Here is a 16,564-nt window from a genome sequence, read left to right as displayed (position 1 = left end):
CTTGTAGAAAATGAGTGACTTTAACCTAAAACTAATATCCTAAATTATTACCGGTAACCCATGAACATATTAAACTTATCCCTACATCCTAATCTCTATCCCTCTTCCTCCCACAACTCTCTCGATCTCTCCTTCCTCGAATAGGGATGAATCCTATAGGCGACTAGGGTTTTCTCATCTATGTGAGATTCTTCTCCATCGTTTCCTTTTCCTTCTGCTTTGTAATCGGTACCCTTGACACAGTGTCAGCATGCTAGTACGACACTGACACGTTTCATCTAGGAATTTATATTGGTTCAAATTAATGTTGTTAACCTTTCAGATGTGAATGCTAAAATTTTTAGCAACAAATACTAATTCTTACAATAATTGTATGTACACTATTCTTTTGGAATTATTTTTGGATTTTCTATCATGATGTAAATCATGTCAATGAGAATTCTCCAATGAAAAAATGAGCATTTAGATAGAAATGTGTTCTCAAAATAAGTGGAAATCATTTTCTCCTAGTCATCCGCATGTTGTCGATGAGTCCTTTGCTCATGTCATTGAGCTCTTTCTCTACCCTTGCAACTGAACCCTACATTTGCTCTCTTCCACAAGCCTTTGCTATCATTTATAATATCTCCTCTATAGTCCAGCCTCATCTATGAGCCTCCTCTTGCTCTCTATGCCTGTTATTTAGGACATCTCCAATGTAAGAACCTCAAAAGTGTTTTTTTTTTTGTTTTTTTTATGATTTCTATATGCCATATCAAAAGTAAAATATCTCACTCTTCTCTCCACTATAAAAAAAAACCTCCCTACAACTTTTTATGCCCCCACACTCAACAATTCACAAATCTTTTAAAAAATCCGCAATTATTTGTTTACGGGCCCTACTCATATATCACATGTCTTCATTTATCTTTAATGATGTATATATGTATAATTTATCATGATGTATATTTAATATATATTATTTATATTTTATATATAATGAATCTATAATTTTTATTGAAAATAATAATTTGTTAAAAAGACATTATTGAAAATTTATAAATTTTAAAAAAAAAGTACAACATTAAATAATGAATTATTACAAATACAACAACCAAGCCTTATCCCACTAGGTGGGGTTGGCTATGTGGATCTTTTTATACCATTGAGCTCTATCCCCTATTATATTATCATTTATATTTAAATAAATTTTATCTTGTTTTATTAGTGTTAATCAAGTCTTTTTTGGTCTTCTTCGTTTAATGTGCATATTTATCATAGTTTCACATTGCCGGAGCATTTATTGGTTGTTTATGTACATGTTCGTACAATTGTAAACTTGTCTCTCGAAGTTTTTCCTCAATAGATGCAACTCTGACTTTTTCTCTATTGCTCTCATTTCTTATTCTGTTCATCCTCGTACGCCTACACATCCATCTTAATATCCTTATTTCTGTAACACTCATCTTCTGCTCCTGTGCTATAGCCCAATATTCCGTGTCATAACACAGTAGGTTTAACTAACGTTTTATAAAATTTCTCTTTAAGTTTTAGAGGTATTTTACGATCACATAAAACACTCAACGTTCTCCTCCATTTTAGCCATCTTGTTTGTATTCTATGTAAGACATCTCTCTCAATCCTTCCATTATTTTGCAAAAATGATCCTAAATACTTAAAGCTCTTAATTCCAAACAACTTATCATTTCTTATCTTAACAATTGTCGCGTTACGTCTAATATTGCTAAACTTAAATTTTATCTATTATGTCTTTACTAAGCCTAAAACCTTTTATTTTTAGTGTTACCCACTAAAATTCTAGTTTAACATTTACTCCTTCACGTGTCTTATGTATCAAAATAATATCATTTACAAACAACATACACCAATGTGTCTAGTGAATTCGTCCATAATTAGTGTTAAGATAGAGACTTGGAGTTAATCCTGTAATCCTATTTTTATTGGAAATACTTTAGTTAATCCGCCTGAAGTCTTCTCTAGTCGTTACATCCTCGTACATATCCTTAATTAGTTCAATATATGTTACCGTTAACATCTTTCTTTTCTAGAATTCTCCCTATAATTTCTCTTGAAACTATATCATAAGTTTTTTCTAAGATGAATATCATGTTTAGATTTTGTTTTTTTGCTCCGATACTTCTCAATTAGTTGCTTAGAAGATATATAGTTTATATTGTTGTCTTTCCAAGCATGAACCCAAATTGATTTTCGGTCACCGTGGTCTCCTACTTTAATCTTTTTTTTTATTACTCATTTTTAAAGTTTCATGGTATGACTCATTTGTTTAATACTCTGCTATTTTGCACAATTTTGTACATTTCCTTTGTTTTTATATAAGGGAATTAGAGTACTTACCATTATTTTCATTTTCAATATCATGTTAAATAACTTTGGAAGTCATTCAATACTTTATTTCCCTAGGCACTTCCATATTTTATCGGAATATCATCTGATCCAATGGTTTTTCTATTGTACATCCCATTTAAAAATTGTTCAACTTTTGAAGTTTAAATTTTACGATAAAAATTTAAATTTCTATACTCATTTGACCTATTTAAATTACTTAAGTTAAGTTGACCACCTCAACGTTCATTAAAAAGTTGATGAAAATATTTTTTCACCGCTCTTTTATTTCTCCATCGTTTACTAGTATCCTTGTCTTCCTTTCTCTCACTTTATCTATTTTATAAATGTCTCTTTCCCCTTTTTTTTAATCTAATTTTTGATATAACCGTTCAAAAGTTTCATGCTTTGCTTCATTACTACTTTCTTAGCCTCTTTCTCCGATATTGTATATTTTTTTAAGTTTTTCTCGTTCTTACAAATATATAATTTCTTATAAGCTGTTCGTTTTCCTTTCACTTTCTCTTGTACTTTCTCATTCCACGATCAAGATTCCTTGGTGCATCTCTTCGACTCACCGAGTATACTCTTAGCTAGTATTTTCAACTTTAATTCTATTTTATCCCATATCATATTAGAGTCATTGTATGTTTTGCTTTCTATCTTTTAACTTCCACCATTTAATTCTATGAGTCGTATATATTTTCTTTTTATAGATATTATATTTGAGGCGTATATCCAACACTACTAATATTAATATTAATATTGGTATTAATACATGGCAGTTAAACTTTCACCTCCATGGATTGCAATTGATGATACAATGGCTACCATTTTGGTGTTTCTGTGTCTGTGATTTGTTTGGGTTAATATTCTACTGTTTCTGGTGTCTGTGGTTTGTTTGGGTCAATTTGGAAATGGGGCGGGGATGGGGAATCCCCGAACCCGAAAAAATAAGAATGGGGCGGGGATGGGAATGGCAAACCCGACCCCGCCCCGCCCCATTGCCATCCCTACTACTAACCTAGTTGGATAGTTAAGCTTTCTTCAGGGATGACCATGCAATCTTTATAAATCTTTCTATCTCTCTTCCTAACCAAAGAAAGTCAATTTGCGATTTATTATTTCCAGTTTTGAACGTAACCAAGTGTTCTCACCAATGAATTATTATAAATAATTTATAAAAATGAATCTTTCACCGATGTTCAAATGTGCTCAACCAAATCGGCTCAAAGTTGATAATGTACTTAATTATCACGTAGCTCATAGTTTCTCCAAAGGTATTCTTTAAACTCTTGGGGAGTGGCCTGAATTATTTGTGTCGGAGGATCTCCTTTATTATTAGACCAATTGATTATTGCATTGTGCGAAATAATATACATATGCATGATATCCTTTAAGTTATTCATGTACCAAAATTGTCCTGACCCTTTGATCATTGCCTAAGAGATTGGAACACCCTAAATGCTCTTGACAAAAGTAGTCCATTCTGGTATATCCCATTAGTTAAATAGTACCCTTTTGTATATTTGCTATAAAATTAACCTGCGGTGCATTTCTTTATAGAACGTTGTTGAATAAAGGTGATTCGTTAAGCATATTGATATCATACGCAATCTTGCGATTCCAAAAAAAAAGTGTCATATTCATAAGTCTATAAATGTGATTACTTTAAGCACAATTATTGAGACCCTATGATCACCTCGAGTAAAGTGACCTTTCCAAGCAACGACACAATTTTTCTATTCACAATGCATACAATCAAGACTATTCAACATTCCAGGGAAGTTGTCTCTGTTTATGTATTTCAACCAAACGTTGGATGTCATAAACATTAGGCCTTCTTAAGTATTGTGGCCCAAATACTTCAACCACACACGACAGAAGTTGACCAAGCAATCTAGGGCAGTTGTTTCACCTATTTGTAGATAATCATTACAAATGTAGGGGATCTATACACCAATTGACGGGTAACAACTGTGCATTTCTGAAGGGGTGACAAACCATGTCTTCCCATTGCATCAACCATCTATTCAAAATATTTTAAATGATTTCACAAGGCATTGACTATGCTAAGGAATAACTTTCTTTGCATTTGAAATCATCGTTGGAATACTTCATCGGGATATACCGATTGATCAAAAGAGTATTTATTCAAGAGATGATCATGTCCGACTTCACGATCTCGATTTAAATATCTTCTATGAGTTCCTCTGGAAGAACTTTGAGCTGCTAGAAGTTTCATTTTCTCATGATCAACGTCATTTGATCCAAGTCATCTGAATCTTCCAAAAAAATTTCTCCACTAATTGGGAGAATAGAACGCCTAGAAAAAAATGTAGTACCCCACGACATTGAGAGAAGTTCAGTCGAAACCTAAATTGACAAGTGCATATTTATAAAAATTTGTCATTTTTATAAAGATCATCAAAAAAACATCTACATACCACATCTCTTTTTAATACTTTCACAGAATTTAGAATGTAAATTAAGCTCCCACTAGTATCCTTCATAAAGATTTTATACCCTTTCTGTGGAGCATAGAACTTGCCAAACATGTTCATAGTAGGACTTTTTGTCATGATTTTCCTGCCACATTTTATGTGCTCTCAGGAGCACATCCTCATCGCTCCACCCACTTTCACGATATGTATAAAAGTTGTTGTATATGGTTGTAAATTCATTCATCATCGGATGAAGCCTATAGAAATTTGATTTTAATTTCACCCAAGGTCACTCCACAAATCTATCAGGCCGATACTTGTAGTAATCTACGATTCGTTTCCATAAAGTTTGTTCCTTTTGATCATTACTAATGATTGGATTGGTGCTAATATTGATCCATGCCTTTGTAAGGTGTATCTCTTCGTCCATTGACCACTTTTTTCGTTTGGTATCATGCACACCCAAACTCGCTTCATTGCGAAACCTCAGATGGTATTACTGATTCTTTGTCAGTCCTGAAAATGTCTATGCTAGCCTTCCTTGATTCGTTCGGTTGTGGCGAAGAAATTCCATAAGAAGAGAGTGACATTATGAATTGACTTGCCATGGACCGTCAATATTCGGGCGGGTACATATAAAATGGAGGTTGAGGAACATTACTTAGAGGAGCTTTAAAGTTTAGAGAACTTTAAAAATTTGGAGGAAATTATAGAATATATTGAACATTTGAAAAATTGTATGGAAGTGAAAACTTGAGAATATTAAACTAGAAAATTAAGAATATTGAACATCAAGATGATTGCGTGAACTTTACAAAATTGCATTTTCTTCATCATTTTCAGATTTGAATTTTTTTTCTAAAATATCCACTATTTTATTTGGATTCATTTAGGAAGAATAAAGGATGAAATGGACTAGAAAAAAACAAAGATAATAATAGGAATGGAGTGACTTGATTGGGTATATGATGAATGAAAAAAATTAAAAGATGATAGAGATATATAGGCAGCCAAAACTAGCCATTTGCAAGGGCAAGAAACCTCGGTTCCAATGCTAATGGTTAATTAATGTCAAACAAATATATATATATATATTAATGGTGGGTTCGCTGTCTATGAAAAACTTGGGTTCGAAATATTGATCCAGGCAAAGGTTTCAAAAAAAAAACCTGCCTTTATAATAGTTACAGGTTTTTGACATATTGTTTTAAAAAGAGAAGCTTATCAAAAAACTTACGAGATGCCCTCAGTCCTCCCTTCACCCTCATTGTCAAACCACTTTTCTACCTTTCATCCTTGTCATTTGAGTAAAAGAAGCTTAAATATAGTAGAGTCATATCCTATATTTTACTTTTACTCTTGATATTATCCTTACAATTAGCCTTTTTGCTTTCCAATACATCATATTCCCTACTAAAAGAAAATACTATAATATTGTTATACGTTGTTACATATATCTATTGAAGAACTGACGTCGGACAAAATAACGATTATCCTACGGGCTGACGAGAAAAGGAAAATTGAGAAAATGAAAAGTGGAATCTCCAAGAAAGAATTTTTTTATTAAAACTAGAGGGTTAATTCCTCAACATCTAAATATGACTCTTATATAGACCACAATCTAAGACTCAAATAAAGAAGAAATTACAATTAACATATCTTAATTTCAATCTTATAAAGGAAGAAAATAAATTTTTATTCGAAAAGGAGAGTAATTAACTTAATGATCTTAATTCAAATTAAGACGCGGATCAAGACAAATCCTCTCTAAAAAAATATCAGAAATATTAAAATTACTCTAAATACTCAAAAAATAAAATTGATCAAAAATAGTTATTCGATGGTTGCTAATTTTTGATCAAAAAATAAAGGATCTCCTTTATTAGCAACCATCGAATAACAAGTTAGATGCTTCATTGAAGATATCAGAAGTCTTCAGATGGCTAGGAAGGCGCAACTGTAGGCATTATCGTTAATCTTCTGCAATATCTCGTATGGTCCGATTTTTCAATTCTTTAGTTTAATATATTCTCCAGAAACGATCACGTGTCAATACAGCCCAGACAAAATTTCAAATATCAAAAAGTATCTGTCAACGATGACGATTGACCCGAGCCTTATACTTAGTATTATTTTCCATAATTTGCCAGTTTCATCTGCTCATGAATACCTTAAAGACGTTCTGTCATCTCATCTGCTTTAGGACTAATTTGCCCTACATGTGGAATAGGGGCTGAGTCTAGAACTCCTGATGGATTCCGGCCATACAATCTCTAAAGGATTCAATTCCGTGGTCCTATTTTTCGATATGCTGTAGGCAAACTTTGCTTGAGGTAACTCCCACTGCTTTGGTTTAGTTCCTGTAAGGCATCTTAAAAGATTGCCCAGATTTCGATTCGCCACCTTGGTTTGTCCATCTATGTGAGGGTGGTAAGCATTGCTAAAGTCTAACTGTGTTTCTAATTTCCCCTATAAGCTCTTCCAGAAGTGACTGATGAATTTGGTTTCTCGATCTGAAGTCATGGACCGAGGAACGCTATGCAAACTCACGATCTCCTTGAAGTAAAGATGGGCAATCTGAGTAGCATCCATAGTCTTCCTGCAAGCTGTGCGCCATCTTTGAGAATTTGTCAACGACAACAAGAATTGAGTTTGAAGTTCGTTAGGTGCGGGTAATCCCAATACGAAATCTATGTTGACATTGAGCCAAGGAGCTTTAGGAATGGGTAGGGAAGTGTACAAGCCTGCATTGGTTAGAACCCTCGCAGACTGCTCGCATACAAAATATCGATCAACAAAGTAAGCCACATCACTAGTCAACTTGAGTCAATAGAAATTGGGAGAGATGAGGGCCAACATCTTATCACGTCCAGTGCCCCTCATTATGAAACTCACTCATAATTTGCTGCCTTAGAGAGCAGTCTTGAATGAATAACTGCAACCCACGAAATAGATAACTATTATGCAAAATAAAATCATGTCGGCAACCATCATGTATTTCTTGGAATATCTTTCCGAATGATGGGTCAACTGCATATATATCTAGAAAAACCTCAAGCCCAAAACTCTAATGTTCATAGTGGTGAGTAATGAAGAACGCCAACTCAGGACATCTGCGACACGGTTTAGACTTCCAGCTTAGTGCCTTAGTGTAAAGGTGAACTTTTGCAAGTAAGCCACCCACTTGGCATGCTACTTGCTTAGCTTGTGTTGACCATTGATATACTTTAATGCTTTATAATTAGTGAACAGGTTGAATTCCTTCTGTACTAGGTAATGTCGCCAATGCTTCAAGGACTGCACAATGACATAGAACTCCAAGTCGTAGGTAGAATAATTTTTCTTGGACCCGGAGAGCTTCTCGCTGAAGAAAGTAATTGGTCGCCTAGATTGACTCAAAACACCCCCGATACCTATGCCGGATGCATCACAGTTGAGCTTGAATAATCTGTTAAAATCAGGAAGGGTCAGAACTGGTGCTTCAGTCATCCTCTGTTTGACCAATTGAAAGCGAGCATCTTCTCCTTCAGACCACTTGAAATCCCTTCCCTTGAGACACTCGATGATAGGAGCAATCAGAGTGCTAAAATTTTTGAACCAGCAGTAGAAAGCAGCTAAGTCATGGAAGCTTCTGACATCGTGCAAGGTCCTCAGTTGAGGCCACTCCATGACTGCATCTATCTTTGTTTGATTTGCATGTACACCATCAGTAGACATAATAAAGTTGAGGAAAATTATCGATGTAATAAAGAAAGAGCACTTCTTGTTTACAAATAAACACTCTATTTTTAGCTTTTCGAAGACAACATGGAGAAGATCGAAGTGTGATGCCCATGTCGAACTATAAACGAGGATGTTATTAAAGTATACCATTAAAAACTTTCCCATAAAGGGCCATAATATCTGATGCATAAACCCCATGAAGGTACTGAGCACATTGGACAGTCCAAAAGGCATGATCGCCCACTCATATAGCCTATGCTGTGTCTTGAATGTCATCTTCCATTCATCACCCAACCTTACTCTGATATGGTGGTATTCACTTTTAAGGTCAATTTTTAAGAAGACTCTAGAACCGGATAGTTGATCCAACATATTGTTCAAGCGGAGAATTGGAAACCTGTACTTCACTATAATCTTGTTGATGGCTCTGCTATCGACACGCATACGCCACGAGCCATCATTTTTCAATATTAGTAGGGCAAGAACTAAACAGGGCTCATGCTTTCTCGGATGTGTTCCTTTTCTAGCAACTCCACCATCTGATGCTGTAATTCTTCTGCTTCCTTAGGGCTAAGGTGATAAGCCGGCCGATAGGGTAAACTCGACCCTGGAACAAGGTCAATCTGATGTTGGATATCTCGCATAGGTGGTAGCCCAGAAGAAAGATCCTCAAACATCAACTCATCAAAATCCGTTAACAGGTACTTTAGCTGGTAACTCAGTGTCTATGGTCGGAGCAATGCTTTGGCATGGTAGCAAAGCATATACAACTCCTTGCTCCACTTCATCTAAAAACTTAGATATAGAAAGCAGATTAGTATTTTTAGCTATCGGAATTGGAGTAGTTCCTTTCCGTCACGACGCCAACATAATTTTTTTTTCCTTTAACATTAAGGGTATAGGTATTCTTCCGCCCATCATGAACAACATTGCGATCATATTGCCAAGGTCGCCCCAACAATACATGACATGCATCCATGACCACCACATCATATCAAGCACTATCAAAATATTTGCTAATTGAAAAGGAAACGAGGCATTACCGGTCTAGTGTTACCTCGCTTTTTTTTATTCAGCTAGGATAACTTGTAGGGTTTAGGACTACGGTCTGTCTTCAGTTGTAATTTTTACAATTGCCGTTGTCGATAATCATCTTGTAGCTTTTATCCACGATGATGCAGGTAGTATGAAAAATATTAGTTCTAACCAATCATTTCCCGAATCGCCCTTGGGAGTCAGTAGACTCTTACGAACGATTAAAGTCTCATGTCCATTGCCATAAATCACTTCGTCAGATGCTTAAGACATCGGATCGCCAATTGTTGTTGTATCTTCTATTCTTCCTTGATCAACAAGTTTTTGTCCTTCGGATAAGTAGAAGAGAGCTTCCTGCATTGGTGCACCACATGTCCTTGTTCACCACATTGATAACATCTGACAAGGGCCTAGGGTAAACCTGTGGTGACCGTTGCGGTGGTCGCTACGATGGCTCCTGTGAAGGACGAGAATTTTAAGGGCGAGCTGGCCGATTGTTCTGGTCGCCTTTCCCACTGGTTTCCTATTTTGTTGCTTTTTAGCCACCAGTGCACGCTGAAAGACCTTTGACACCGTCGAGAGTGAATGAAGACTGAGGGTATCTTGTAAGGCCAAGCGCAAACCCCTTAAGTAACGTGTCACCTGTTGTTGCTCCTCCGTCTCGGATAGGTCATTTTGGGCCATCGGCTGGAAAAACTCTTCTGTATATTCGTTGATTGATCTCGCTTCCTGTCTTAATGGGTTCTCGAAGGAAAACTCAGATCCACGATTTAAAATTTCACGATCTTCGAGATCTCATGCCACCATACGCTGGGTTAAATCTGCAACTTGTCTCTGTAAATCCTCAATCGTCATTATGTCCTAGATGCTACGACCACGGTGCTCAGCTTCCTCCATCGAAGCCTGCCTATTGTTGCAACCACGACGACCTACCATTGGATCTGCTGATGACCTTCTCGGACTCTGATACCAACTGACGCTGGATACAATAGCGATTATCCTGCGGACTAATTAGAAGAGGAAAATTGAGAAGAAGACAAGAGGAACCTTCGAAAAGAAATTTTTTATTAAAACTAGATGTTAATTCCTCAAATCTAAATATGACTCTTATATATACCACAACCTAAAACTCAAATAAGGAAAGAAATTACAATTAACAGATCTTAATTCTAATCTTGTAAAGAAAGAAAATAGATTTTTATCCGAAAAGGAAAGTAACTAACTTAATGATCTTAACTCAAATCAAAACACGGATCAAGGCAAATCCTCTCTAAAAAATATCAGAAATATGAAAATTACCCTAAATATCAAAAAAAAAATTATCAAAAATAGCAAAAAAGCCCTGAAAAGGGTTTAAACGAGGGAATTTGGGGCTGAAAATTTGCTAGTTACGGTTTCACCAGTAACAAACCTAGGCTTTTGAATTCTGCACGTGTGACGACAGGCAGAGCCTGATTCTGAGTCCCGATTTAAAAATTATGTCCGTTTGAAATTTGAAGATCCATATTGGGCTTCAACATGCGTTGAGCCTGCATAACATCAAGAACTTGCCCGTGTATATCTACATTGTTGTACATGATCACCTAGATTGTAATATAGGAGATCCTCACCTAAGGTATTCTTCAACTATCAAAGATTCGTTTTAGAGCTACCTCCCAATTGCCATAGCACAAAGTTGTGAGAATTGGTTGATTACATTCAACAAATTAGATACTAGTTTTAATAATTATAAGAGAGTTTAGTTTACCAACTAAGCTGCATTACCTCCTCGAGCACATAGCACATCTTGGCCAGCTATTCGATTGATATTTGGGCCATAAGAGCATCACAAGGTCTTGTACCTACCATATAACATCTTCCAACATATAAGTGTATAAATTTTTCCACTTGAATGGACAACTTCTGTCTAAAAAATAATTCACATTATGGGTTGACAATATTGATATCAATATTAGAAATTCAAAAACTTGAATATTGACCATATTGGATCTGTGGGATTGGATTCACTATAAAAAATTTCAAAATTCAATAAAATAGAATAATTAGATCAAATTAACATAGAAAGTATATAAAAACCTAAAAAATCATGCATTTATATTTGATGTATATATATGAATACTATGAAATGTTAGTTTTCTTACATTATGAATAAATCGATACACCCTTACCTCACTTTATTAATTATGTTTAAATTAAATTTTAAATATGATTCAAATCAATTTTAGTTAATTTAATTCTGTCAAATCAATGTAATACTAATTAAATTAATTTTAGTTAATCAATTCTAATTTAATCAGTTTAATTTTGATCAAATCTTTTAATTAATTTACTTAATTTTAGTTAACTAAATTAATTCTAACTTAATTTTAATTAATCTCATTATTCTAATTAAATTTAATGAATCTAACTAGTTTTAGCTTCAATATATGATTAAAATACATTGTAACTAATTTAATTAGAATTTAATATTTAAATTATTTTAAAAAATTCAATTAAATTAATTAAAAATCTGTATTAATTTCATTTATTAATTTAAAATCAGAATTTAATTTAATTATTATAATTATTAACCAATGTTAATTAAAAATCTAACATAATTTAATTGGTAAAATTAATTAAATTCAATTAGTTTAATTAATTAAGTTATTTAAATTAGTCTAATTAATTAGATAAAATGATTAGTTATCGATAAATTACTAATAACAATTAAAGATATTAACTTGATACGTATTTTGTTACATATTAATTTAATGTTAATTAATAATATAGTTTTTAAAGTAATAATTAATACATATGTGTGGCGGGTAGGAGTCGTGACTTCCTATTTTGTACTTGGTGGCAAAAGGTGATAACGCTCATCCCAAGCACCCCTCCTATTTTGTACTTGCAACAACAATGAAGATGCAGGACTCTGCTGCCCGTGTGAATGTTCAAAGAGGACATAGAATGCCACTCATATTTCTCCTTATGAACGATGAGAATGGCGATTTGCATATTAGACTCCAGCCTCTCCGCTTTCACCGCTACTAAATCTCTGATCTTTCTCATGTTGAGCTTTATTTCTTTCAAATATGGTCATTTTTCCCATATCAATTTCCCTTTGAATAATCTAAAGTTCACAAATCTTGTTGGGGCGACCAATTTCTCGCTCAAAAGAGGATCAATATCTGCCAATTGATCTTTTTCAGCTGATTCTAAATAGGATCAACTGATTCTGCTAACCATGCTTTGCATTATCTAAAAATGCTCGACTTGAAAGTGCTCATTAAGAACATGAGCGGTTGTAGATATGTAGATTTATTGGCCATTGTGGGAAAGAGATGAACTATGTAATCTTAGCACAATAGGGAATGTGTTTGCACATATATTTGTGTACACATTTAGCACTAATTTGGCTTTGAGTTTATGTGATACGCCGATGGATGTTTTAATAATAAACATTCAATTGCAACCAAGAAAGGTTTAGTAGAAGAAAGAGTAACTAATTCTTGTATATCAGTAAAATGCAATCTGCGATTTCATCTACTATAAATTGTTTCCAGCTTGGATCAAATAGAGCATATAGTTTGGAAAATCATAACACAAGCTAGAGAGGAATTAAAGGTAGAATGTTATGGTGACATGGAATTACAAGGAATTCAATAAGAAAGATAGTTCCCATGGTAGCCCTATAAAGATTTGCAATGTGAGAAATAATTTTTGCTTGATTCATTTAATAAAAAGGAACTTTATGAAATTTTATTTTTAATATTTTTTCTCTTAGAGCGGACTAAATTTTTCTGAGTATGAAACATTAAATTAAATTTTGATGTCCTAGCATGTAACTTCTAAGTATTAACTTAAATACTTAGCAAGTGATTGGCATTTAAGATATTAGTTATAAAATTACCTATTTTACATTGGCGCACGATGAAGTTGTTGCTATGTGATCAAAAGGTCACGGGTTTGAATCCTGGAAACAACCTCTTGCAAAAAAGCAAGGTAAGACTGCGTACAATGAATCCTTCCCCGGGACCCACATGGCGGGAGCTTCGTGCACCGGGCTGCCCTTTTGTTTTGTTTAACCATAGATTAGAAATTTCGATTAACATACGTTGTTTGATATAGTTTAGTCATTTTTTTATTATTTCGAAAGCGTATGCATACTGCATATGTGCTATACAGTAGGCCAACTAAATACTACTTGCATTCACCTTTAAGATCTTGCATATGAAAGCGCCAAATTGTGTTTCTATCTGTTTATAATGAAAAGATAAAACAAAGAAATGTTCATATTCTTCGTCATCAAGAAGATCCATATTATACAAGAATAGTCATAATTGATGGTGTCAAGGTACCTAAATTCAAATTTTAAAGGAATACTACCAGTATCCAATACCCAGAATATCAGAGTGGACTTAATCTATTAACTGACTATGAAAAAGCACTGAAAAAGTTTTTGAAGATTTGAGAACCTGGGACCTTCTATAATATTCAAGCCTAGATCTCCTAAGCGACTCTGTATTTTAAAAGAGAGGAATTGGCCACTACAACTAATGAATATGCAATCAAATTCAACCAGTACATTGCTAGAGTGACAGTGCTAAAATAAGATGCTGGTTTTGGTTCACTGTTTGTAAATTTGATTCATGAAAGCAAGCTTTAAATTCTGCTATTAAATATGAGAATTACTTCTGCTGCTAGCCATCTGGAACCTTTTTGTATATCTCTCTTTAACTAGCTGTACCTTAGCTACAGTGATTGTGTTATTCAGTAAGCATTTCTTTCTAGTATGTCATCTGTATTTTTAAAAGTTACTAAAGATGCACTTTTGAGAACTATTCTACTTCATTTAGTCATTATTCATGATGAAGTCCTCATATGTTTTTTTTTTCCTGAACAGGCCAAGGGCTATAGGGTTGGGCCTGTCTATGATGATGTGTTGGCAATGGCATGGTTCTTCTTGGAGTTGATTGTGAAATCAATGGCCTTAGAACAAAGTCGTCTGGTCTACCACAGTCTTCCTTCAGGTACTTTAACGATGTTAGAGAGATTTTAAGTAAAATCAAACATCTTGTGCCATTGTTTGTTGACACAAGTAATCTTGCTTGAATGTTACAGATTGTTTTATAGTTGGCAAACTCAGCTGATACTGTAACAGATTGATTGAGCTGTATTGGGATCAGCTTCCAATTTCTTGGGAATAGGTTGAGAGTTGCTATAATCATGAAACTGAACCTTAATATATTTCATCTTAAACATATTGTTGAGGGTTGCTAGAATTCAGAAATTGAAAGCTTAAATCTATTACATCCTATCTAAAGTTGATTGAATTGTGCAAAATTTGAAAGGAATCAGGAAGTCAATATTGGTGGATTTTAGTCAACCAAAATAGAAACGTTTCTTGCCAACCTAATGACTGAAATTGAAATCCTTTCAAACGAACAATTAGGGTCAAGAATAGAGAAAAAGAGAAGGGTAAAAGGATACTCAATCTAGAAGGGAGAGGAGAAAAAAACTCAGATCCACCGATTGCCTTCTTCCTTTAGCAGCAAATCAAAGACATTCTTTCATGGCGACGCAAGGTGTGATTATCAATAACTTGCTTTCCTTTCTTGGGTTCCTTTTGGGGTTCCTTTTTCAGGCATCGTGTGATTTGAGAAGGCTCTAGTAAATTAGTAAACGCAAGGAGGTAAATAAATCATTTATTAGTTAACAATTATCACTTAATGAAACTAATTAATTAGGTGTGTAATTGATCAAAATTAGATTAAATTAAACTCAATTTTACTAAATCAGTAACTAATATCAGATTAAGTGTTTGATTTAGATTAATTTGATATGATTAACTAAAACCATATTAATGAGATCAATTTAACATAGATATAATTCAATGGTTAGCCTCAAGAACTTGAATAAAACCCCCTGGGTGAAGTATATAGGTAGGGCATTGATTCTCTTCCTCTGCCTTGTTGCATGCTGGTGGACTACTAATTGAATTGATTTCCGTTTGTAGGCTGTAAAAACAGCTTATATCCAATGTTTTTTTTTTTTGCTGGATGAATATAAAAGTATATTAAAGCTTAAATAAAAGGCTCTAAGGCACAGTTGGGCCTTGAATAGGATTTTTCTAGGTTGATATCTTGCTTTTCATCCTGTTGCTACTTCCTATCTACAGTTAGCATAAGATCAAATCAGGTTCCATACTAATTTGATTGAATGTACTCATTTGATCAGATCAAGGTATTCATTTTAACTAATTTAATTTATTTATTAAAAAATAGATTTAATTGCATGAGTTTAAATTTAATTTAAATCAGAATCAATCAAATTTATTTATTTAAAATTTAACCAATATTATATTTAGTTTAGTTATATATTATTCAATTAAAATCAAAATTAGGATTTAATTTAATTTGATTAACTTAAATCTGATTAATTTAATAAAGGTATACTCTGATTAAGCTGATTCATTGTAACTAATTTAATTATGTATTAAAAAACTTAGATTTAACTAAATCAGATTAAGTCGAATTTAGCTTAACTGATTTATTTTATTTATTTAAAATTTATTGAAAGACATATTTAATTTTATTATGATTTAATTAAAATTAGCAAAAAACGAATTTAATTTAATTTATTTTGTTTAAAATTTGATTAATTAAATCTGCTTTTATAATTAATTAAAATAGAATTTATTTAAATTAATTAATTTAATATATGAAAATAAAATTATATTTAATTTAATTAAGTCAAAATAAATCACATTTGTTTTTATTGATTTAATTTAAGCATTTAAAATTAGATGCTACTAAATTTGATTAAACTGAGATCCAATTAAATCAAATTTACGTCAATTTAATACATATTAAGTTTAGATTAAAATATATTAGATTGTGGGACCAGACATATCTATGTTTTGTTTTGTGCAGTACTGGTGGATCCAGCTCCTCAAGTGTTCATCATAGATATGCATTGCCTTATCACTATGTGTCATTGACTTTTAAACATCATTGCTGTTGAAGATGTTATAACAGGAA

General features: G+C 33.4%; 1 protein-coding gene across 1 annotated transcript in view; it reads left to right on the top strand.

The window, feature by feature from the left end:
• LOC121971855 (guanine nucleotide exchange factor SPIKE 1-like) overlaps positions 1-16,564 on the top strand; it is a 106,019-nt gene that overhangs the window by 45,840 nt on the left and 43,615 nt on the right. The window contains exon 20 of the mRNA XM_042523326.1: positions 14,428-14,554. Coding sequence (XP_042379260.1) covers positions 14,428-14,554 — 127 coding nt within the window. The remainder of the gene's footprint in view (positions 1-14,427; positions 14,555-16,564) is intronic.

The sequence above is a fragment of the Zingiber officinale genome, chromosome 4A, assembly GCF_018446385.1.
Source record: "Zingiber officinale cultivar Zhangliang chromosome 4A, Zo_v1.1, whole genome shotgun sequence".
Classification (NCBI taxonomy): Eukaryota; Viridiplantae; Streptophyta; class Magnoliopsida; order Zingiberales; family Zingiberaceae; genus Zingiber; species Zingiber officinale.
Note: the sequence above shows the minus strand (reverse complement) of the source record. Positions and strands in the feature narration are given on the sequence as shown.